This window comes from Canis lupus, chromosome 10, assembly GCF_011100685.1.
Source record: "Canis lupus familiaris isolate Mischka breed German Shepherd chromosome 10, alternate assembly UU_Cfam_GSD_1.0, whole genome shotgun sequence".
NCBI classification, from domain to species: Eukaryota; Metazoa; Chordata; class Mammalia; order Carnivora; family Canidae; genus Canis; species Canis lupus.
This window is the reverse complement of record NC_049231.1, coordinates 1,550,739-1,572,576: the sequence shown is the minus strand read 5'-3', so window position 1 is coordinate 1,572,576 and position 21,838 is coordinate 1,550,739. Positions and strand designations below refer to the sequence as shown.

General features: G+C 41.1%; 1 protein-coding gene across 1 annotated transcript; it reads left to right on the top strand.

Moving 5' to 3' along the window:
• The first annotated feature begins 244 nt into the window (after positions 1-244).
• NEMP1 (nuclear envelope integral membrane protein 1) lies at positions 245-20,832 on the top strand. The gene is made up of 9 exons (XM_038549559.1): positions 245-491; positions 8,002-8,123; positions 9,774-9,993; positions 11,747-11,819; positions 13,022-13,115; positions 13,584-13,698; positions 14,469-14,694; positions 15,483-15,656; positions 16,353-20,832. The coding sequence occupies exons 1-9, from the start codon at positions 245-247 to the stop codon at positions 16,528-16,530; spliced, it is 1,449 nt and encodes a 482-aa protein (XP_038405487.1). The 3' UTR covers positions 16,531-20,832.
• The last annotated feature ends 1,006 nt before the right edge of the window (positions 20,833-21,838 follow it).

Below are 21,838 nucleotides of genomic sequence, written 5' to 3'. Positions count from 1 at the left end.
AATTTGGTCAAGGAGGCCTCGCCCATTCTGCTTTTCTATTGGCTGAGCCTACCGTCAATCACACCAGTTGTAAATAAACGGGAGGCGGAAGCATGTTGTTAAGGGGTGGGATCTTCCTGTCGCCATTGCTAAGGTGAGGGCTCTGTCTCTAATAGGCTGAAAGCTCCTGTTCCCGCCCTCTCGCCGCAGTTGCTAGGAGGCGGGGTTTGGAGTTCGTCGAGGCCCGGGGCTCGCGGCTCCGCCCATGCGATTGGTCGGCGCGGGGCAGGTCTTGCAGCGGATAGGCTGCTGGCCCTGCCTGTTCCGGTTAGTTGCTGGGGAGAGGCACGTGAGGAGGCGGCGGCGTGAGGCGATCGCGGCGGGAGGAATGAAAGTGGCGGTGTCGCCGGCAGTTGGTGCCGGGCCCTGGGGCTGGGGGACCGGGGGCCGTGGGGGCGGCGGGGCAGTGCGGCTGCTCCTGCTTGTCTCCGGCTGCTTGGCCTGCAGCGCAGGTACCACCGGCAGCGGCTGCCGGGGGGCGGGGCGGGGGCGTGGGGGTGTCCTGGGGCGCCGGGCCCGGGCGGCCTGCGGGGTCCCCGGAGCGGGGAGGAGCCTGGAGGCTCGCGGGAGACCGAGAGAGGCCCGGCTCGGGAGAGGACGTGCGGGGCCGCGCGGCTTCCGGCGCTGTGACCGACCCCGCGCCCTCGCCCCCGCCGCGCGGCTCGGGGCCGGACCGGGGCCGGGTGTGGCTGGGAGGGAGTGGGCGCCGTCCTTGTGAGTGAGGTCCCGGCCCTTTAGAAACAACGTGTCGCCGTCCGGTTCGCGTTTCCGGAAAAAAAAAAAAGAAACCGCACCACCAGCTAAACCCATCATTCAGCGTCAGATAGTTCTTTTGGGGAATTACTCGCTTCTCGCGGCGACTCGCTGCCGTCTACCGCTTGCTGGGCGACTGGCTTTGGACGGAAAGGAAGCCCTTCACCGCGGACGCCCTAACTCCTAACACCTAGAATGTTGCTAGAAAACCTTCAGCCCTCTTATCAATCAAATGCACAACAGAAAAACTGGCGAGGCCTCCCGGTTCGGCCGGAGGGAGCTGGAAGATGGGGTTAAGGATACCCTATCTCGTAAAGGCCGATGCGCTCACCTTTGCTGCCTCTCGCGCTGTCACTTGCGATTATGTCTAGCTGCAGCTTTGAGATTGCCTCGGACCCGTAGATCTAGTTCCAAAGTGTAACGTCCTCCGAAATGTTTTTTTTTTTTTGGGGGGGGGGGGGCAGGTAGGTATCCAGGAAGGTGCTTTTGCAGCGGAGGGGCCCAGAGTGACGTTGACGGGCTACTTAGGATCTGATTGAACTTGGGCCGGGTGGTTAACCTGTAAAATGGGGCTGTGTGGATTGTGGGGGAGAAAGAATGTATGTGAAAAGGTCCCTACCTAGTTGAAGCTGGATCAGCAGACACTTAAGTTTCCTTAATGAGAACAGTGGCGACTTAACTTGGAGAAGGGTAAATTTGGCATGATATTCTGTGTGACCTGGTAGCAAGTGGGTGGCAGCTACAGAGACATCATCCAGTAGAGAAGAACTTTCTAAAAGCCAAAGGTACCTAACGATAAAATGCAGTACTTCAAAAGGTAGGTGGCTTTTTCTCACTGGAAGTTTTTTATTGTAAAAAAAATATTGTGAGCTTATTTTAGGCTATTTGGCAAGCACAATTAAGTATAAAGAAGTAGGGAAAACCCTCGCTGTTTATTCCATTCAGGGGGCAATCTATTTTACCACACTTTCTCCTGGTCTTTTTCCATGTATTTCTAATAAAAAAAAAAATGAGGGGGGTGTCTGGCAGGCTCAGTTGGCAAAGCATGTAACTCTTGAGCTCACCATTGTGAGTTTGAGCCCCATGTAGGGTGTAGAGATTAGTTAATAAAAAAAAATTAAGATTTTATTTATTTATTCGTGAGAGACACAGAAAGACAGGTAGAGACATAGGCAGAGGGAGAAGTAAGGAGCCGGACGCAGGATTAGATCCCACACCCGGGATCGTGATCTCAGTGGAAGGCAGATGCTCAACCACTGAGCCACCCAGGCGTCCCTTAAAAATAAAATCTTAAAAAACCTTTTTAAAAAAATTGGTAATACATTCATATGCCTGTCAGTACTCCTGTTTTCTTCCTTGGAGGCCACCAGTTATTACCAAAATCATTTTCTCATTTGATTTTGTAGTATAAGCATTTTCCTGTATCATTTAAAATGCTTTATAAATGTTACTTTATTCTACTCTTTGGACAGGCCATTTATTTAATGTTTCAGAGGTAAACATTTGGTTATATATTTGCGGTGTTTCTACCATTGGTTGGATATTTGTGGTGTTTCTGGTTTTTCATTGTTGTAGGTAACACTTTGTGAACTTTTTGCATGTGAATTTCTTTTTACTGAATTTGGATTATATTTTTAGAATAGATTCTCAGAAATAGATTTCTTAGATCACAAGCTAAAACATTTTTAAGACCCTTGAGGGATGTCTGGGTGGCTTGGTAGTTGAGCATCTGCCTTCGGCTCAAGTCATGGTCCTGGGGTCCTGGGATGAGTCCCATGTCGGGCTCCCTGCATGGAGCCTGCTTCTCCCTCTGCCTGTGTCTCTGCCCCCCCCCCTCTGTCTCTCATGAATAAATAAAATCTTAAAAACAAAAAAACCACCCAGTGCTCATTTTATCATGCTCTCCTCAATATGCCTGTCTCCCAGTTACCCTATTCCCTCCCACCCACCTCCCCTTCTGCAACTCTTGTTTCCCAGAGTTAAGAGTCTCTCTTGGTATGTCTCCTCTCAAATTCTTCCCCCTTCCATTTCTCCCCCTTCCTTTATGGTCCTTTTCACTATTTTTTATATTCCACATGAGTGAAACCATATTACTTTAACTTTTTAAAATTTTTATTATTTTTTAAAGATTTTATTTTGGGGATCCCTGGGTGGCGCAGCGGTTTAGCGCCTGCCTTTGGCCCAGGGTGCGATCCTGGAGACCCAGGATCGAATCCCACGTCGGGCTCCCGGTGCATGGAGCCTGCTTCTCCTTCTGCCTGTGTCTCTGACTCTCTCTCTCTCATTCTGTGTGACTATCATAAATAAATAAAAAATAAAATTAAATTTAAAAAAAAAAGATTTTATTTTGTTATTTTTTTAAGATTTATTTATTCATTTATGATAGAGAGGCAGAGACACAGGAGGAGGGAGAAGCAGGCTTCATGCTGGGAGCCCGACGTGAGACTCGATCCCGGAACCCCAGGATCGCGCCCTGGGCCAAAGGCAGGCGCTAAACCGCCGAGCCACCCAGGGATCCCCTAAAGATTTTATTTATTTGAGAGAGAGAGCACAAATGGGGAAGGAGGAGAAGGGGAGAGAGAATCCAAGACAGGCGCCACACTGAGTGCCAGCCCTAAGTGGGGCTTGATTTCACTATAGTGTACAACCTGAGTCAAAACCGAGAGTCCTGAACTGAAACCAAGAGTCAGTCACTCAACAGGCTGAGCCACCCAGGCACTGTCCCTTTTACCTTTTTATTTTTATTTTTTTTTTTTTATTTTTTTTTTATTTTTTTGCTTTTTACCTTTTTAAATAGATTTATGTTTTTATGGAGTCACTTAATTTTATTCTTCAGAGTTATTTCCATTACTTTTATGGCTTAGAGAGCCCTCCAAAATTGAATTTATATCATTTTCTATGGTACACTTTACTTTTTTTTATTTTACTTTTTTTTAATTTTACTTTTTAATCTATAATTAATGTTAGCATTTGGTGTAAGGTGAGAATCTAGATAGTTTTATTTTCCAAATAACCAGCATCCCATTGAATGATGCTTTACTAAGTGCACTGTTTAAGATGCCAGTTTTTAAGAAGGCTTTAAAGTATGAGCTGTGTTACCTCCTGAAAGACAGGAACAGAAGCTATTTAAGAGGTTGTTTTCATGACTTTTTAGAGTCTATTCCAGTCCTCACATACTATGAATAGTTTTCATTGATTCTACCTGTAGATGTTAGGTGATCAGTGCTGTTGACTAGTTTGTAATGACTTGTAATCAAGTATGAAGTTATTAGCCTTTGAACAGCTGCTTTATGGGTAAATGGAATAAGCAAGTAATGATTCACTACATTCCATGAAGGCATTTTCCAAAATCTTTGGGCTCAGAAGGCATTTTCTTGAGTGTTGAAGTCATTCTGCTTTTTTAATATGCTAGCTAACTCACTTTGCGGAAGAGGGAAAAGGGTGGTGTATGTCCTTTTGTTACAGGAAGCACAAAATTTTTAAATGAGCATTTTGACAACTTATGTATGTTTAAGGTCATTTGGTTTAGTTCTGTGTTGCTAACAATTTAAGTGACAACTGGAGTGGTGATTGTTTAATTATCCCTTTTGGCTGAATCGGTGGGTTTTACCTCAGTGAATTTCCAAAGATGTGGCTGGCCAAGGTGCTGATTTCCATACGAGGTTGCTGTTAAGGACATTTATTTATTTATTTACGTACTCAAAATTCTTTCCCTAGAATGTTATGTTACTTGGGAAAACAAAGAACTAGATTTTAAAAGATGTTGCTTATTATAAAACCATTTTATTTCTTTAGGAATATGGCATCAGAAATTTTAAAATTAGTTTCAAGACACTGATGTCTTTTCTTGGCATTAGTTTTTCAAGTGCCCTCTGCTATTGACATTATTTGTATCTTACTATGTTCTTGAAAATAATAGCGAGCTTTAAAAAGTATAGTGTTCGGGGATCTCTGGGTGGCTCAGTGGCTTAGCGCCTGCCTTTGGCCCAGGGTGTGATCCTGGAGTCCTGGGATCAAGTCCCGCATCAGGCTCCCTGCATGGAGCCTGCTTCTTCCTCTGCCTGTGTCTCTGCCTCTCTCTCTCTCTCTCTCTGTCTGGGTCTCTCATGAACAAATAAATCTTGGGGGAAAAAAGTATAGTGTTCTGTTACTTGGTGTTATGAGAGAGAAGGGGCTAACAAGTGTGATTCTTTTTGTTTTTTATTGGACAGGTGTATTTACTTTGGGCTTTGTACATAGACTGGATATTCTTTTAAGGAAGTGATAGGTTCTTGTACAGCATTTTAAAAAATATTTCCCAATGTTTTTGCATACCCCAGTGAATTTGTCAATGCAGTAGTCAACTTAATAACCTTACTCTTATACTCTCCAGAAGAAAACAAACTTTTTAAAAAATTTTATTTATTTAAGTGATCTCTATACCCAACATGGGACTCGAACTCAGAACCCCGAGATCAAGATTGACATGCTTTTCTGACTGAGCCAGCCAGGCATTCCAAGAAAATAAACTCTTGAACCATATCTGTGAGTGGGTATTCTTTCAGTACATTAAAAAATATTTTTAAAATTTATTCATGAGAGACATAGAGAGTTGGAGACATAGGCAGAGGGAGAAGTAGGCTCCCTTCAGGGAGCCTAATGCAGGACTCATCCATCCCAGGACCCCAGGATCACAACCCAAGCCAAAGGCAGTCCCCACTCAACCACTGAGCCACCCAGGCGTCCCTCTTTCAGTACATTTGCGGGCTTGCTAGTGAGACAGATGTCGACAGGATTTTGAAAAGGTTTCATTTTATAAAAGATAAGTTAGGAGGAAATCCTAATTACTGCGGGAGTAAACCCTAGTGAGAAAGCTGATAGATGGGAGTTCAGGGCGTGCTCCCTCAAAATATAGCATCTTGGCATATTGAATATTTGAAGCTGTGGGAGTTTAAGAAAACCGATGCAGGGATCCCTGGGTGGCGCAGCGGTTTGGCGCCTGCCTTTGGCCCAGGGCGCGATCCTGGAGACCCGGGATCGAATCCCACATCGGGCTCCCGGTGCATGGAGCCTGCTTCTCCTTCTGCTTATGTCTCTCTCTCTCTCTCTCTCTCTTTCTCTCTCTGTGACTATCATAAATAAATAAAAATTTTAAAAAAATTAAAAAAATAAAAAAAACGGATGCAAGAAGTGTCTTTGACCTCCCTACCTCGCCCTTCTCTGAAACCGGCCATAAAGTCCTGCGAGGTGCCTTCCCTACCTATACTGAGGAAATGCAGGCAATGGGACAGCAAGAGGAATCCAAGCAAATAGGCCTTACTCAGTTTCCCCCAGTTTACTACTATGACCACATACTCTTTACCCTCTTATATTCCTCCACAAGTGTCCACTCTTCATCACACATAGCATAATAGGATGTAGGTCTGTTTCTTTGGGTCTGCATTTCCTTATGAAGGTTTTCATGTCACGTAAAACTTATTAAGTAAATATATATGCTTTTCCCTTGTTAATCTGTCTTTGTCAGTTTAAATTTTTGGGCCCAGCCAGGGGCCCTAAGAGGATCAAAGAAAATTTTTCTTCCCCTACAATATCAAGACTGAATTTCTTATTTTTTATTTTTTTAGATTTTATTGATTTATTTGAGAGAGAGTGCACATTCATGAGGTGGAGGGAGGGGCAGAGGGAGAAGCAGGCTCCATGCCGGGGACTCGATCCCGGGACTCCAGGATCGCGCCCTGGGCCAAAGGCAGAGGGAGAAGCAGGCTCCATGCCGGGGACTCGATCCCAGGACTCCAGGATCGCGCCCTGGGCCAAAGGCAGGTGCTAAACCACTGAGCCACCCAGGGATCCTCTACTGGTTGAGCTTCTGCCTTTGGCTGGGGTCAGGATCCCAGAGACCTGGGATCGAATCCGACATTGGGCTCCCCACAGGGAGCCTTCTTCTCCCTCTGCCTATGTTTCTGCCTTTCTCTATGTGTCTCATATGAATAAATGGATAAAGTCTTAAAAAAACAAAACAAAACAAAAAACAAAAAAAACCATTTTGGACTGGCAAGTATCATTGCCTTTTTTGTGTGTGTAACTTTGGTTTTTTAAGGTTTGGCTGAAGTTTTTGTAATGTTTTTGGGCTGTTTTTTAGTTTATTTAAATCTACCTATCTTTGTATCTAGACCAGAATAATAACAAAATTTCCACTTAGTAACACTTCATAGATTGGTAAGTACAATGTAGGACTCTAGAGAAAAGTTATTTGTGGTAAAGAAGGTAGCTTGTACAAACTTGAGTGGGAAGGTACAAGAGGGTGGTCACTTTTAAGCCTTGAATTGGCTGGGATTGAATACAAACTTCTGAATGGAGAATCTTCTGTCTTGATAAAATCAAAGGAAGTGCATATAGTAATTGACTGCTTTTAAAACAGCTGGAAAAAAGCAACTTTGTGACCTTTTAGTATCTTCTCAAAGTATTGTGTATACAAAAACATTGCCACATCTCTTCATCCAACTCAAGGATAGAGGAAATAAATGGAGTTACTTTAGCTATGCCTTTATTTTTTAATTTTTTTTTATTTTTAATTTTTTTTAGCTATGCCTTTATTAAGGAAGCAGGACCTGCGTGTGATTTTCAGTGAAGCTATTCACTAGCTGTGTGACTTTGGGCAAATTCTTAATCCTTCTTAAGCATCAGTTTTTTAAAATTTGTGAAACAGGGATTAGGAGAGTGCCTGCCTCCTAGCTTGTTGGAGAGTTCAATGAAAAACAGCATACTGTCTTAATAAATACTTAATAGCTGCTTTTATTATTGCTTATTCTGGGTTAGTGACTATAATATTTAAATAATTAAATTTGACAGAAATAAGACTCTGCCTTATTTCTTCTCTCATTTCAGTTTTCTTGTTTATCAGTCATTGACATTTTAATCCCAACTTTAAGAAAGTGGTCAGTTTCAATGGTACTGTGATGGCATCGTATGGCAGCGGGTGGTAGCTACACTTGTGATGAGCATAGCATAATGGATAGACTTTTAGAATCACTGTGTTGTACACCTGATACTATTGTAATATTATATGTAATATATATTACAATATTATGTTGTATATACGATATTATATTGTAATATACTTCAGTTGAAAAAGAAAAACCAAAAAAGTGGTCAGTTTCTTTTTATGAAATGAATTATAGTTATTAACTTGTTCTGTTATACTCAATTCTTATTTCTTTTCTTTGCATAAAGCTGGAACTGATGGTGTGGTCATGCTTCAGGAATCCCAACTTTATTATATGGATAACAGGCAACAATTCTGTTATAAAAATGTGCTTATCCCAAAGTGGTATGATGTGTGGACACGGATACAGGTAATAATTTGGAGGCCTCTGGCTGGGGCAGCTTCTGTGAATATCTTGTCTGTTTGTGATTAGGTAGTACCTTGACACATTTTCTTCCTTCACACACAATTGGAAAAGAAAAAAAAGTATTGTCAGCATCCTTGTTAGGGTTCAGATTATCTTGAATTGTGTTTTCATTAGTAAGCATTTATACTTAGTGTTCCTCTCTGCCTCTGTTCCCTTAAGTAGCTTATAATACTTGACCCTAAAGTAACCTTCCTTCCTCTTTTTCCCAAAGAAGCTTCCTTCTTGTCCTCTCTCTCCTATACACACACACACACACACACACACACGCACACACGCACGTGCAGTCATGCATGTGCACACTGCCCCCTTAAAGGCCTCTCTTATGCCTTGTCCTCTTTCTTCTTCTACATGGACACGTGCACACCCCGCCGCTCCCCCAAAGGCCTTTCTTATGCCTTCTTTGGCCTGGAAACTGTTGCGTGCCTGTTGGGATGTAAACTCTTTTGCCTTGCTGTTCCTTTTCTATTTTGATTCTACATGAAATGTTTCATAAACCCTGTGCCTAAAGTTTCCCCCTGACTTTGGTTTCATTTATTTCATAACACTATTAAGCCACCTTGCAAGTGAGAATGTCTGGCTGTAATAATGATTGAACAAAATGAGTCCTTTTGGAAATGCTGCTGCATCTATAAGCATAGTTACTGATAAGAGCATTTGTGGTTCACATCAAAACATAAGGGTGAGCTTGTGGTTTTCTTTTTTTTTTTAATTTTCTTTTTTTTATTGTCTGATATAAAGATCATATTCCATCTGAGACACATTATAACCAACATTTACCCATAATCAGTGATTGGTGACAAAGGATTGAACTTCTCAGCCTGTCATTATAGGAAACATTTTTCGTTTTCTGGGGGTGTTTCTGCCTGGCAATTTTCTTAATATTCTAGAGCCTTGTTTTGTATGATCTCCCACAAATAGCTACAGTGATAACTTCAGCTTGGAAGTCTTGGAAGTCTTTTTTTTCCCCCTATGTTGTTCTGGCTTAGTAGATTCAGGGATGCCTGGGTGGTTCAGCGGTTGAGCGTCTGCCTTCGGCTCAGGGTGTGATCCTGGAGTCCTGGGATCAAGTCCAGGGATCGAGCTCCCTGCCTGGAGCCTGCTTCTCCTTCTGCCTGTGTCTCTGCCTCTCTCCCTCTCTTTTTTTTTAACTTATTTTTTAAAGATTTTATTTATTTATTCATAGAAACACAGAGAGAGAATGAGAGGCAGAGACACAGGCAGAGGGAGAAGCAAACTCCATGCAGAGAGCCTGATGTGGGACTCGATTCAGGGTCTTCAGAATCACGCCCCGGGCTGCAGGTGGCGCTAAACCGCTGTGCCACCGGGGCTGCCCAATAAATAAAATCTTTAAAAAAAGTAGATTCAGATCATATTAACAACGAGACATTCTAACAGCTGCCTCTGTGTACCGTGTGCAATGTTACTTGCCCAATTATGTTTAAGCCACTGCATCTCTGTATTTCTTATAAGCCTTGTGGAAAACTGACACTATTACTGATTTAGCTGTTTAGAGGTTTTTAAAATATTGTATTTACGAAAATTTAAAATCCCTTCTTCTTTCTCATCCTCATCCTGATTTTACTTCTGTTACAGATCCGGGTAAATAGTTCCAAACTGGTACGAGTCACCCAGGTGGAGAATGAAGAGAAACTGAAGGAGTTAGAGCAGTTTAGTATCTGGAACTTTTTTTCCTCCTTTTTAAAAGAGAAATTGAATGACACCTATGTTAACGTGGGTCTATACAGCACAAAAACCTGCCTCAAAGTTGAGATTATAGAGGAAGACACGATGTACAGTGTCATTGTGACCCGGAGTAAGTCTTACCTCTGTTTTTCTGGTAGATTCTACAGTGAAAAGGGACTGAGCTTTGGAGAGTGTAATTAGTGAGACAGAGAAGTTAGTTAGCCCAAGACAGCTCCTTTTTGCTTCTAATTATAACCTGAGTACACCACTGCTTCAAACAGTTAAGAGAGTCTCTCTCCCACATAAAACCCTTTAGGCCTAGAAGAGAGACTTCACTGTAGGTCATTCTGTGTACCTCCTTATCTAGATTTGTGAAGACTTGTGTTCCTAATACTTCAGTGGCCCTGAGCTGATAATGCCTACTGTTCTTCAGAGTAAGATGGATTTATTCCTGCCTTCTGGGCATTTCTAGAAAAGTTACATGTCCAGAATGTATAGACCTACATTTGAAGACCTGAATGGTTGAATAATAGAAACTAAAGATGGGTAGAACTGGATATTAATATTTTATAAGTAAAAAGAGGATTTGTGAAATTGTAAGTAACTATGAAAATCACTGAAGTTGAAGGCTTGTTCAGTAGAACTGGGAGTTTTCTTTTCCAAATATGTCTGAGAAAGTTTCACAGAGGACTGGAGTTGTTATCCTGTTGAATTTTCTGACTTTTGGTCCCTCCTTGGTTACCACCTAGGGTTCTGGGATGTTGTGAATAGCAGAAACATTCCTGAGTTTTGCTACAAAATATATTGTGCCCTTCTAATTGTCCCATGGTTCCACAGGTTTTGTTGTTGTATAAGTATTTGCCTTTTTTTTTTTTTTTTTGCCTTTTTTTTTATTATGCTCCTTTTACCTGTACTGATTCTTCTTGCTCCTCTTTGGTTTGTGGGCCTCCCCTAGACTCAGAGCTCTTGAATGTGAATGCTGTGGGAGTGTCTGGTATGTCACTGAGGGACCTCTGCTTGGGTCCCCTGGTCCCGGGTGAGATGTGTTTGAGTGTAGGCTTTTCCAACACAATGTATAGCAGAAGGAAGTAGGTGGTGGTGTTGGGCAAGAAAAGCAGCCAGTTAGAGAACAACAGAGGGCCCAGACCCAAAGTTCTAGGCAAATCTGCTGAATCCGAACCTGTGAGGGACTTTCGGCAGAAAAGCCAGAGTGGTAGAGACCCCTTGTGGGCAATTGCATGAAGTACTGATGGCATTCCTGGCTCCATCCAAAGCAAAGCCTAGTTTCTTTTAGCCTTAGCATAGATAGCCAAAATAAAAATAAGATCTCCAGAAAAGTACAGGTTAGACAGAGACCTGCTTCTATTTTCTGTTTGGAAAGGTTCCCAAGCTTTGTGTGGAATTTACAATACTGTTTAGGTAGGTGGTTTGCATTTATAGTTAATCCTTGAATAGTATGGGGGTTGGGGTACTGGCTGATTTACCCTGTTGCCTCAGTTGAAAATCTGCATATAACTTTTGACTCCTCAGAACTTAATTATTAATAGCCTGCTGTTGACTGGAAGACTTACTGATAGCATAGATAGTCAGTTAATACATATTTTGTTTGTTACACATATTAGATGCTGTATTCTTGCTATAAAGTAAGCTAGGGAAAAGGAAATGTTACTAAGAAAACCATAGGAAGAGAAAATTCATTACAGTACTGTGATGAATTTGTCAGAAAAAGTCTGTGTATAAGTGGACCCGTGCAATTCAAACTCCTGTTGTTCAAGGATCAATTGTATTTTATTAGCTGACCAATAATGCCAGCGTTGTCTTTTGTTCTATAATGCCTTAAACTTTTGTTTTCCCTTTGAAACAGAAGTCTTTATTTATTTCAGGATTTGACCCCAAACTCTTCTTCATGTTCCTCCTTGGACTTATGCTATTTTTTTGTGGAGATTTGCTGAGCAGGTAGGTTCCAAGGCTGGAGTGCAGAATGATGAGACTTAGACCCGCCCTGCTTGGCTTTTATCATAAAGTGCTGCCCTTCCCTTTTCTATGAGTTTTATGACTAGGCACATTGCCTCCTTGGAAAAAATTGTAAATACTTCAGTACATGTTATGATTTTTGCTTTTTTCTTCTATTAAACAAGATTGGCAAGAATGAAATTCTCCCATTGGATTGAGCCATCATGTGAGGGGATTTAGCCAATACATCACATCCCTTTCGAAATAACATATTAAGTCCTCATTTTTACAGGGGCATGTGTTGGTGAGTTTCATGCTATTCAGAGGTAAAGGAACAAACACTTATTCATTTCCTGTTTTTAGGAACCTAGCTAAGCTAGGTGAAACTGACATGTACAAATAAGAAAACATATAGATAACAAACACTGAACAAATGTAGAATCGACATTAACTTTGTACACAAGTAAAAAAAAAATATTTGTGGAATAGAGAATGAAAGCTACACATTGGAGTTTGAAGTTGGGCTGGAGTGAGATTGGTAAAAGTTCCTTATTTTGAGGATCCTGAGAGAAACTCACAGTGAGGGAGGAATGTCTGGCAGAAAGAGCCTGCATCTGCTTTATCTTTCTGGGTAATCAGTTCAGTTCCAGTTTCAGTGTCCACTCAGGCAGTATCCTTGCACCTTTCTTTTCCCCGTGAAATGGGGCAGTTCCTTAGAAGAAAGATTCTCATTAAAAACTGGGTTGGGGGCAGCCCGGGTGGCTCAGCGGTTTAGCGCTGCCTTTAGCCCAGGGCGCGATCCTAGAGACCTGGGATCAAGTCCCATGTCGGGCTCCCTGCATGGAGCCTGCTTCTCCCTCTGCCTTTGTCTCTGCCTCTCTCTCTCTCTCTCTCTGCTCTCTGCTCTCTGCGTATTCTCATGAATAAATAAATAAAATATTTTTTAAAAATGTAAATTAAAAAAAGAAAACTGGGTTGGAAGAGGTGCTGCAATGGGACTTTGAGACCAAGCAGAGGCTTATTGGTATATATATTTGAGGGGCTCATACCAATCCGCATAAGCTGGCCGCAGTTACGTTGTACCAGTCGTGTCTAATCTGCTCTACTCTTATACTTTTTTTCTGTCTTTTGGCTGAGATAGTTCTTGTTCGAACAGTGCCATGTATGAAGACCACATAGTCATGAAATAATGTTTCTTTCTGCAGAAGCCAAATCTTCTACTATTCTACTGGGGTGAGTGTGGGAATTGCGGCCTCTCTACTAATCATCATTTTCATACTGTCCAAGTTTATGCCCAAGGTAAGTTGCAGAGTCCTCATATGTAGTCAGGAGGATCTTAGAAAGTTGAGGGACTGTTTTCTCAGATAATCTTACAGCACTGAAAATTTGCGCTGGTGACTGATAAGTCAGTGTCCTTTTTCATTGACTTTTTCCTTGATTCAGAAAGGTACTTTCCATGATGAAATTTGGAGCCTGATTATATACAAATTCCCCCTTTATATTTAAAATCCTGTGCACAGTGGGGAATTAAGACTCCTTCCTTGTTTGCTGATTACACAGCTAGGCTTTTAAGTATTTTAGCACCTCATTTTCCCAGTGTTCTTTGCACACTATGCCATTTTAAATATAAAGGATGTCTTCTTAAGAGATATGGTTTTTGGGCATTTTTAGTAGGTTGAATTTTTTAAAAATCATAGTTCCATTTTGCTGCTTTTATGTATGGAAAGCCTGTTGTAACTTTTTGTTTTCACTTCTACTCTATCTTAGAAAAGTCCCATTTACGTCATCCTGGTGGGAGGCTGGTCCTTTTCTCTGTACCTCATTCAGCTAGTTTTAAAAAATTTACAAGAGATCTGGAGGTGTTACTGGCAGTATCTTTTAAGTAAGTGTTGTTGGTTTTGCTTTCCTTTTTATATGTTTATAGGTTGTTTTAGTTCATTTGATCATGAAAAGATGTTGCCTGTTTACAGGAGTCCATGCCATTTTATTAATCTTTAAGAATAATAGTTCTTCACTTTATTTCTAACCCTGTGCAGTTGTCACATTAAATGAAAATCAGAAAAAAAAAAAAATAAATAAATGAAAATCAGGCTGCCAGGGAAAAGACTTTAATTGGTTGGTGTTTTTATAAGTACACCTCTCTACACAATAGGCATCTTTCTGAAAAGCTATAAATTGACTTTATTAATATATATAATCATATTTTAAGTACATTTGAAGACCTTAGGAGTAAAGGTCTCTACAGTGAATCTTTTTTTTTTTTTTTTTTTTTTTTTTTTTTTTTTTTCAGTGAATCTTTCTGTAAAGTGAAGATCCTTTGGTTGCACAGTTTGTGACCCTTAATCTACCTTTTGAGAAGTGCTTAATCTGGATTTCTGTATTATTAGGCTTTTTAAAATAGACTCTTCTAGCATTGTTCAACATGTACCTTTAATTCTCCATTTGAACCAAATAAATTTGGGGATAATGGAAAGGATAGAACTTAGAATAATATATTTGAGTAATGAAAAAAGTGTGAATAACTGGGTAAAGATCTTGTCCATTTTCCTGGTTCAATAGGTGCTATGTCGTGAATGCACTACTGCTCCCCACACAAATTATTTTTACCAGTTATAGATGAAAAAGAATGTTTTCTGATGACTCTTCTCATAGGCTATGTCCTCACGGTTGGATTCATGAGTTTTGCAATCTGTTACAAGTATGGGCCCTTGGAGAATGAACGAAGTATCAACCTGCTGACCTGGACCTTGCAGCTGATGGGCCTATTTTTCATGTATTCTGGTATCCAGATACCACATATTGCCCTTGCAATTATCATCATTGCACTGTGTACTAAGAACCTGGAGTACCCTATTCAGTGGCTGTACATCACTTACAGGTGACTGAAATGCAATATAACTTTGTATTGGAACATGCCATGTGGGATGCAGTTGCCAGCAAAAGGGTATAGAGGCATTGACTTGGGAGCCTCTTTGCTCATGGAAATTGATTGCATTATGCTTCTGCTTTTGTTCTTTCCAAATCTTTCTTCTCAGACTCTCTATAGGCATATTTATAATTTTAGTTTAGTCATTTTATATTTAAAAAAGCATCCAGTAAAGTGTCATGTGTACCTGTTACCACTAGGTGGTGCAGAGTATATCACTTTTATGCCACATGCCTCAGGGTCACCTGGTCTCAGATTATTTCATGTTGGTTCTCAGGTTGCTCTGGGAGTTCTAAGATGTAGTTCAAAGCATGATATCATCTTGCATAGTGAACATGGAATGGTCATAGATTCTGAAGTTGTCAGTGGTGGTTCTATTATACATAGTCAAGGTGATACCTTTAGTTTGGGGAATCCCAAGTTAATGGACCATAATCTTATACCATCATTTTCTTGTCATTTTTCCACTTATTAGAAAATACATATTTTGTCTATCATTTATTGGAAATAAGTGAATTTATTCACGTTAGTGAATAATATTGATTACTCTGACTTGTCATTCCTAGTCTAGCGTGTCAGGAGTGTATTATAAGTAAAGATTTCTAAAGAAGAAAGGTGGGAATGATGACTCTTAATGTCCAGGCTCTCTGCTATATACTTGGCTCACTGAAGGGAGCTAGAGGGCAGGCTGGATAGAAATTACTGATTAATTATTCATGATGTTATTTTGGTGAGCACAGAAAGATGTGTAAGGCAACAGAAAAGACTGTGCCCCCTCGTCTCCTGACAGAAGAAGAATATCGGATACAAGGAGAGGTAGAGACCCGAAAGGCTTTAGAGGAGCTTCGAGAATATTGTAACAGTCCAGACTGCTCTGCTTGGAAGACTGTTTCTCGAATCCAGTCTCCAAAGAGGTAAAGTCTTGGCCAGCTATTCCAGGTATCTAGCAGGATAATTTTGACCTTGCGTTTTAATAGAGATCATACTTGTAGATAAACATTTTGTATTGGTAGTTTTGTTTTCCTGTTCATGTAGGGGTGGTTGAGAAAAAGATATATATATATCATCTATGTTAAATAGTAGCCTGTTTTCTGCTCCCTCAAGGAACCATCTCCTCTGGATTTGATTGTAGTATTGAGAGGAGAAGACTCCAGTATCACATTAAGTTTCCTGTGTCTGAGTGGGTTTTTTGCAGGAGGCAGTGGTGTTCCCTTTTTATTTGGGAGCAACTGTACCAATGAGTTTGTGAAGCTTCCAATTTGGAATCCTGATGGCCATATGTTTATAGGGCCATAAACATGAATAACTGTGTAATGCCCTATAATCTTATCAGGATTACAGATGACTAAAAGAACCTTAGCACTTTCCTAACTAAAAGGATAGGCTAGTGCTTATTAAGCAGGATGGGGTTTCAGGGGATGTTGGCTTATGATCCCAGCTTTCCTTTTCTCCTTGTTTCTTGCTTTTAGTCTACTTACCTGCCAGAGTAAGGATAGACTGTAAAATTTGAGCTGTGAGTGTATCAGGAGTTTCAATTTGTTCTTATTTTGAAAGGAAACCAGAAAGGACAGAAGGCAGGTTCTTAATGAGTACTATCTTCTCTTTTCCAGATTTGCTGACTTTGTGGAAGGTTCTTCTCACCTCACACCAAATGAGGTTTCTGTCCATGAGCAGGAATATGGATTAGGGAGCATCCTTGCCCAGGATGAAATCTATGAAGAAACATCCACTGAAGAGGAGGACTCAGATCCTCAGTATCCTGCTATCACACAACAGATCAACTCCTGACTTAGGTGGTGGTCAGTTATCTTTATATGGACTGGCTTGGTATCTCAATGGTCCATGTTACGTTTGTGCACCATTGCTTCTCAACTCTTTGAAACAGGATGAGATAGCATAGAAATCCTCCCACTGAAATTACAGGCCTGAGTAGGCATCCCTTTGGAAATGGTCTTGGTGGTCTCTGTGGGATCTCTGAGGGAGAGTGGGTAAAGTAGTGAATGCTTTCAATGCTTCCCATTGGTTGTTGGCCCACGTTTATGTTTCAAAAACAAAAAACTGGATGGCCACACCTAGCATGGCATTCTAGCGCCTCTTAAAGGTTGACTCGGTGATAGCATTTCTGGCACCATCACTGGCACTCAAAAGTGAGAACTGTTACATGTTGCAGCAATGTTTTCAGACCCTCGGCTGCATCTTCCAGAGAGAAACCCATAAATCTGAGCCTCCTTTTCTTCTTTTCTTTCAATGACTTTAGAATAATATTTGTTTTAGCTGTTTTAAGAGGAAAGTAGATTTTTATTTCTGTCTTGTTTTTTAAATGGATATATTTTTTTAAAATGTAACAAACTCATGTTCCAGAACCAGCAAGTGTTCCAGATTGACAAGCCCATAGGCCTCTACATGCTTATTGATATGGATTATCCATTAACGCCCCAGAATTATTGTGTTGAGCTTTGAATTAGTTCTCACAATATGATATTCTAAGTATCACTTGCTTTTAGGAACATTCTTGTGAACTCTTTTGTAGGGGGAGGTTTTTATTATATCCAACTTTTAATTCTATCTTAAGACATTTGCATTCTTCCCTTCCCGTTCCTCCTTGTTCCCTTTGCTCTTTCAGGAAGTGTCTATTTCCTCAACTGTGATGTACAATTTAGGGTTCGTTTCATTTCTTATATTCTCTTCCCCTTGGTTGGTAGCATTATTCCTGCTAGTTGGGAGAAGTGATCGTTTTTTAGAGAATTTAAATACTTTTTACATGCTGTTTTTCCTGTCAGTGGAACATGTATCTTTGAGTTGCTATGGAATCAAGAAACTCTCCTTTTCTTCTCTCTTCCTTTGTCTACCCATTCTAACCATTCTTTTTAGCCTTTATCACTTTTAGCCCCCCCCCCCCCCACCAATCTAGCTAATTTGTAAGCCCCGACACTATCTGTGAAGTTTCCTTGCTACAACATACAAGTTGTAGCTATGTAGCTGTCACAATTTGCATTGCTACAAAATAGATCTCCAGGTAATCTTGATGCCTCTTCATTCACCTATCAGGATCAGACACATTTTTCTATACTTACTTGCAGCTCCATTTCTGACCAGAGATTCATGCTGCCTTTTATCACAGTGCCATTAGTTTCAGATTCTTTTACCATTGGAAAGTACTTTTATAGACCAGCAATGGCATTTATGAGGGAGCAAATTCCCAAGTCTCTCATTTGCTTGGTTCTGTCTTGGTGATCTTCACCCCTGTACCTTGGAAGAAGCTGTAATTACTTTAGCCAGGAATATAGACATTGATAGCAGGAGCACAGCATCAGGCTCACTAGTTTACCATGATCATCAAGAAGGCAGATGATTTTTTTTTAAAAAGCTGTAATGTCTCCTTCAGACCAGCCATTTATCAGATAATCTTGAAAGGCCCTGGGCTCATTGCTGACTTCCAAAATGTCAGCTCTGAGACGCCCCTCCAGGTGGCCAGTTGATTATCACCACTAGTGTTTCCCATAGCTTTAAACTGTCCTAATGTGATAACTACCTCAATTGGCGGCAAATACACATATAGTAGAAAGTGAAAAAGCAGTATTTGGGCAGATGCTGAGGGGTTAAAGTTGCAGGGCAAACGAGCTTTATATTGGGAAACTTTTATGCCTTTGTAAATTAGGTACATGGTAAAATTTTATCTCTCTGCAAAGAACTGTTAGGACCCCTGGAATATAGTATTTTTTGCTTTATTTATAGAAATCAAGATCTAGCATATTTGAGCAGCAGTTGATTTAAAAAATAATTCATCTGTACAAGTGGTCTCAGGATTACCTGGACTTCGGTGCCTTCCCCCAGATTGCTTGTTGGGGAGGTGGTAGCTTGCCTCCAGGGTGACTTTCCCTGCCTCTTATCTTTATCTCAGTGAGAAAGCACTGTGAAGCAGGGCAAGAGTCTCCTCTTTTTCTGCTTAAACTCCTTGTGAAATATAGTTTCCATCTCCAGGCCACTTCTTTTCACCATGTTTGAACTTGGGGTGAGTAAAATCAAACTCAGTTTATTACTCCATGTCTGTAGTCAGAGACCCGAGCTGTAGGCAGTGGAGGTCCTGCGGCAATGAGAGCTGCTCTGAGACAGTGAAGGACGACGGTGCCTTTGGTGTGCTGCGTGTCCTTGCCCTGCCTGCTTGTGTGGCTCTGCCCCAGATGCTTCAGAGCCTCCATAGGCCCGCAGATTGCTTGACTCCATAAACCTTCTTCGGAGCTGCTCTTGTCTCCCTCTTGGCCACTTAGTCTGCTGGCTCAGTCACTACTTGAAACCCCCACTTAATTTTCTCTGGCAGTTACAACTCTTGCAATTCAGCATAGTCTCATCTCTCAGACTGATCTCATCGAAAAGGATTGAAGGGATAACCATGGAGTGAGCTGAACATTGGAGCCATGTCTGCTGCCATGTCAGCGTCTTGCTCGCAAATATGCAGCTGTAAATTGGCCCTAGGGCTCAAGGTCTCTTCAGCATTGGAAATCTGTCGCTGCTAATTGGTCTGACCAAGTTATGTAGAGCATGACTGCCATTAATTGGAATATGAGAGCCAGCTGGCCTAAAACATTTCCCCTTCCCTTCTCCACACAGATTGCTTTCATGAGAACAATGGAACCAATCACCAAAAATAAGGGCAGTTTTGCAACTAGGGTGTCTTTTAAGAAGAAGGTCCTATCAGCCACATCATCCCACCAGAACTGGCTTATTTCCTCCCCCCAAATTCATGACTTTTATGTCTGTTACAAAGAGGTTTCTGCTGCTCATAGTCTTTGGGTCCCAGTGTTCTATTTTGTGCTGATACATCCCATTCAAGGCCTAGCCCTTTCTTCACTGTGTTCCCTTCAACCCAATTCCCACCTGGCATATACATTAGAGATTTGATGAATGAAAGGACCCAAATAGGCCAGATAGTCCTTCCTGGCCCTGATATCCATAAAAAGCTTGGAAATGGATTATGCAATTGCCCTTAATCTTTTTGTTCCAGAAAAAAGATGGGCTCAGATGGATGCCTGCGTAAAAATGGTTCTTAGCTGTGTACTCATAACTTTTCTCTGAATTGAGTAGTGAAAGTTGAAGTAGGAGGAAAGGAAATTAAATGTCCTTCTAGTATTCCTTTGGACTTAGGTCTGACATATGAGATAATAACCTATATTGAAATGCCAAGAACTTTATTTCAACCAAGGAGAGGATGGTTTGACAGATTTATTATGCCTTCATATTACATAGGCACTGAAACCAAGTAATAAACATATAAAAATAGCCATATGTACAAGGCAAATGCACCCAAAACCTCTTGTTTATGTTTTGATGTAGCAGAAATATATTATTATGTTTAGGCAAACCTATGCAGTTATGGTGATCAGTGGTATCTTTTGGTAACTTAGCTTATGGACTCAGTTGCTGTTGAGGTGGATTCTAGATGGTTACTACCTTAAAAAGGGTGTTTGGTGCCTTATGTGATGGGAGCCAGAGCCTGCTGGGAATAAACAAAGCAGATTCATGTCCACATCAACACACAGCTTTAGTAGGGGGTGGGAATGGCACACAGCCTCCCCCAAATTTGGGACTTTGGGCTCCCACATCCCCTGCCTGTGTGTGTCATTTTCCTCTTTATACTCTTGACTCTTGACAGTAACTTGAAAATGGTGAAATCATCTTCTCTGAACTTTCCTACAGCATGGGCAGCATTCGTATCACTTTAACCTACTAGATAGCTCATAATGTGATGTGAGTATTAGGACTGTTAAAGCCAGCCATTGCCTCAGTTTCCCATGTTTGTGGAATTGATGGTGAAATAGCAGGACTAAGGAATTCTTGGGTAAGTTTTAGCCTGTGGGTAATGCCTTAGTGTTGTTTTAAAAGATTTGTCATTTATATTTAAAATAAATGTTCACAAATGTTTGAAAGGAACAAAATGATCAGGGATGGCTCTTTGTCATGGGTCTCATTTTCACTCTTTTCTGTAAGAAAAAATAACAATGTCTTATTATATATTTTTTCATTTTTATTGTACAAATTTGTAAGTAATCCCAATTTTAATAAAGTTTTATAGACGATTTAGTGGTCTCTTAATGAACGTGTACTTCTCTTATTTGGATCACTTGAAGCAATTAGCTTCTAAGTTTCATCTTTCTGATGAGATGGTGTTGCATGCCATCTATTTTCCTCTTTTTCTGAACCACCACTCTTTACCCTGGGTCTGTCTTGGTCTACTTCCATCCTTTGGATGATTTCCTAGCATGCCAGATCTCTAAGGGGTATTTTTGCAGGAGTTGCAGGTTGTTAGACCATCTGTCTCCAGAAAAAACATGTATAGGTTATTCCTAGTCCAGGGAGCTACTCTGATTGTACTTCAGTTTCTTTCTTTTCTTTTTTCTCTTCTCTTCTCTTCTCTTCTCTTCTCTTCTCTTCTCTTCTCTTCTCTTCTCTTCTCTTCTCTTCTCTTCTCCTTTCTTTCTTTCTTTCTTTCTTTCTTTCTTTCTTTCTTTCTTTCTTTCTTTCTTTCTTTCTTTCTTTCTTTCTTTCTTTCTTTCTTTCTTTCTTTCTTTCTTTCTTTCTTTCTTTCTTTCTTTCAAGATTTATTTATTTTGAGAGAGAGAGCATGAGCACTGGGGAGGGTCAGAGTGAGAGGAAGAATCTCCAGCAGATTCCCCACTGAGTACAGAGCCCCACTCAGGGCTCGATCTCACAACCCTGAGATCATGACCTGAGCCAAAACCAAGAGTCAGACACTCAACTGACCGAGCCACCCAAGCACACCTAGGTCGGTGTATCTATCTATCTATCTATCTATCTATCTATCTATCTATCTATCTATCTATCTATCTATTATAGACATAGAGAGAGAGGCAGAGACACAGGAGGAGGGAGAAGCAGGCTCCATGCCGGGAGCCTGACATGGGACTTAATCCCGGGACTCCAGGATCCCGCCCTGGGCCAAAGGCAGGCACTAAACCGCTGAGCCACCCAGGGATTCCCCCCTGGTTCTTTTTAATGGCATAAAATATCTTTTGTTTCTCCACTGGAGTGAGGAGAAGACCTGGAGATCCAGCTGTGGGATGTCTGCCAAGAGCTTTGT

Bases quoted from the DNA above. Each gene is read 5' to 3' on its own strand.
- NEMP1 (XM_038549559.1), top strand. From the start codon at position 245: ATGCGATTGGTCGGCGCGGGGCAGGTCTTGCAGCGGATAGGCTGCTGG. The intron at 492-8,001 runs GTACCACCGGCA...CTTTGCATAAAG, and splicing joins CTGCTTGGCCTGCAGCGCAG to CTGGAACTGATGGTGTGGTC. The intron at 9,994-11,746 runs GTAAGTCTTACC...TATTTATTTCAG, and splicing joins CAGTGTCATTGTGACCCGGA to GATTTGACCCCAAACTCTTC.